General features: G+C 53.4%; 1 protein-coding gene across 2 annotated transcripts in view; it reads right to left on the bottom strand.

The window, feature by feature from the left end:
* Window positions 1-1,340: 1,340 nt before the first annotated feature.
* The window catches only part of kirrel1b (kirre like nephrin family adhesion molecule 1b), a 30,522-nt gene continuing 29,362 nt past the window's right edge, over window positions 1,341-2,500 (bottom strand). For both annotated transcript variants that reach the window (XM_083689792.1, XM_083689793.1), the window contains exon 15: window positions 1,341-2,353. In XM_083689792.1, the coding sequence (XP_083545918.1) occupies window positions 1,706-2,353 (648 nt within the window). In that variant the 3' untranslated portion in view covers window positions 1,341-1,705. The remainder of the gene's footprint in view (window positions 2,354-2,500) is intronic.

Raw genomic sequence — 2,500 nt, 5'->3', positions numbered from 1 at the left:
CCTACTCTCAGTGTAACAGGGGTTATAACCATGGTAACAGTGCACATAGGGAGCAGCCATTTTATGAGCTCGGCATCCACCATCTTAGTGCTGTTGACTCAACTTCAAGAGGCTGTCCAATCGGATGGCAACTACAGAGGCTGTCCGTCCAATCGGATGGTTGATCAGCCGAGAGCCCGTCCCCTAAGTTAACGACGTCAGCCTGCTCCGATAAAAACTCAACGACACACGTCAACAATGGCGACCTTAACACAGAGAAGCCTCTCAGCGTCTGCTGTTCTGGTAAAAGTGAATGTCACCCAAAACGCTGAACCTTTGGTCCACAACTCCTTATAAAAATACTATAAAAATGCTTCTAAATGCCTTTTTATTTTTGTTTAGGTATAAATATGGAAAAAGTCCTATTCTACTGTGCAAGTGAGAGAGACAAATACAGTAATATTTGAGGAAGAATGGAGGAGGGGGGGGGGGGGGGGGGTTTGGCATTTTGTACAAATTGCAGGGATTCATTGAATGCAAAAAGCGCTTTCCCCTCCCCCACTTCACAAACATACAGTATTGACCTCAGGTGAAATGTGGGCTATAGAGACGTCACGTCATGAGAGATACAAAATGACAGAGGAGGAAGGAGCATTTGAAGAGGCTCTGCTACAGCTCCATCCTCACCCCTACGTTACCATATAAGTGGCATGTACAAAACCTTTAATTTCATGGTCCATAGATCCACACACACACCCCTCTGGGGCTGGGAGAAACACACTCCAGCCTACCTTTACACGTATGAAACACATGGTCCTTGGCAGACCGTTTAGTCTCTGGACCGGTCGCTAGCCGCCATATTGGTACGAAGGCTGTCCCACTTTGCCATGTTTCACCTTCCTTCTTCTTCTGCAGTGCCCGCTGAGAACTTTATACTGGCACAGGAAGGGGCGGGGTTTAAACATCGCTCCAGAGGCGGGGCACCAAGCTGTCGCCTGGCGTTGACGCACACACACGGCGGAACCGCAAGACTCTGTCTCTTCGAGCGTGCGCGCGCACGCGCACGTGTGTGTGTTTACTGCGTGTGTGTCTGTGTAAGTGTAAGAGTGTGTGAACGTTGGTGTGCATAATTGGGAGAGTACTGTATGTTTATACAAGGTAATAATACTGACATTAGAGAAACCGAGGCTTCCACTGTATTTACAGGGTTGGGGGGGGGGGGGGGGGGGGGGGGAGAGAGATGGGGGGAAGAGAGTCCGATAGCGAGAGGGGGAATAAAAGGGATGAGGTGAGGCTGGATGCGTTCTATCAGCATCTTAGAGACCACACTCCTTCAGTCCCCTCCTCCTCTCCTGGTCTGGATAACTGCTCTCATCCCCTCTTTCTCTGGTCATTCCATGTCTCTCCTCTCTTGATTGTGGCCTTCGCTTGTTCAGCTCTTGGAGCATAAGATTGCACACAATAGAAAGTTTGAGAGAAACTGTGTGTGTGTGTGTGTGTGTGTGTGTGTGTGCGTGTGTGTGTGTGTGTGTGTGTGTGTGGGTGTGGGGGTGTGAGAACGTGTGTGTAAGAGTGAAGAACAGCACAAATATAGTAAGTGTATTAAAGCGTGTGTTTCAGTTTCTCTCCAGCAAGTAAGTGTGTGTGTGTGTGTGTGTGTGTGTGTGTGTGTGTATACTGTGTGTGTAAGACCCAGTACCACTGCGTAGAGTACAGTAGGTGCCTCTCACACATGAGTCTGCATCCTCTGCGTGTGTCTATGGTAGTCAGAAGGAGGGGACGTGTAGGAGAAACGTGTGGAGCTTCCATACTTCCCAAGGCCAGTCTCAGGCCCCACCCCCGGCCCTGGCCCCACCCCCGGCCCTGGCCCCACCCCTGGCCCAGGCCCAGGCCCCACCCCTGGCCCCACCCCTTGTCCTGTCGGGTACATCTCATAGGCTGGCCCTCCTTCCAGGGGCGGGGCAAAGCCCATACGGTAGGTGGGGTACTGGGCGGGGTATCCGTAGTTGTCATAGGCCAGCTGGGTGGTGGAGTCCAATAGGCCGCAGTCTCCAGGGAAGTCTCCGGTCTGTGGAGCGGGGTTGGACGGGACTTGCTGGCTCTGCACCGCCCGGGTGAAGGTGTTGAACTGGGCGTAGCTGGCGTGGGACATCCTGGAGGGGGGTCGGGGGTCGTAGCATCCTGCCCTTGAACCTGGGACCCCCCCGGCCGCCACTGCCCCGCTGGCTCCCCCTGGTGGTCCGGAGGTGGTGCCCGTAGCTCCCGCAGCAGGGTTGGGGGAGCGGAACTCGCCCTGGTAGAGAACGGCGCGGGACGCGGGGCGCGCCTCATCGTGGGTGGTGGCCCGCACGTTGTAGTAGCCATTGGTGGGGTCCTAGAAGAGCAGAGAGGCAATAGTGAGGTTCGAACCCTTTTCTTTATCATGCAGGTTAGTCTCATTGAGACAACATAGAAGAGAAACCTATACAGTACTGGACAAGTGTTACGTATATATATGAGGTGTGCTTATCAGGGGAGGCTG

Source organism: Argentina silus (assembly GCF_951799395.1).
Source record: "Argentina silus genome assembly, chromosome: 18".
Taxonomy (NCBI): Eukaryota; Metazoa; Chordata; class Actinopteri; order Argentiniformes; family Argentinidae; genus Argentina; species Argentina silus.
The sequence above is the reverse complement of the archived record's forward strand: the minus strand, read 5'-3'. Positions and strand labels throughout refer to the sequence as shown.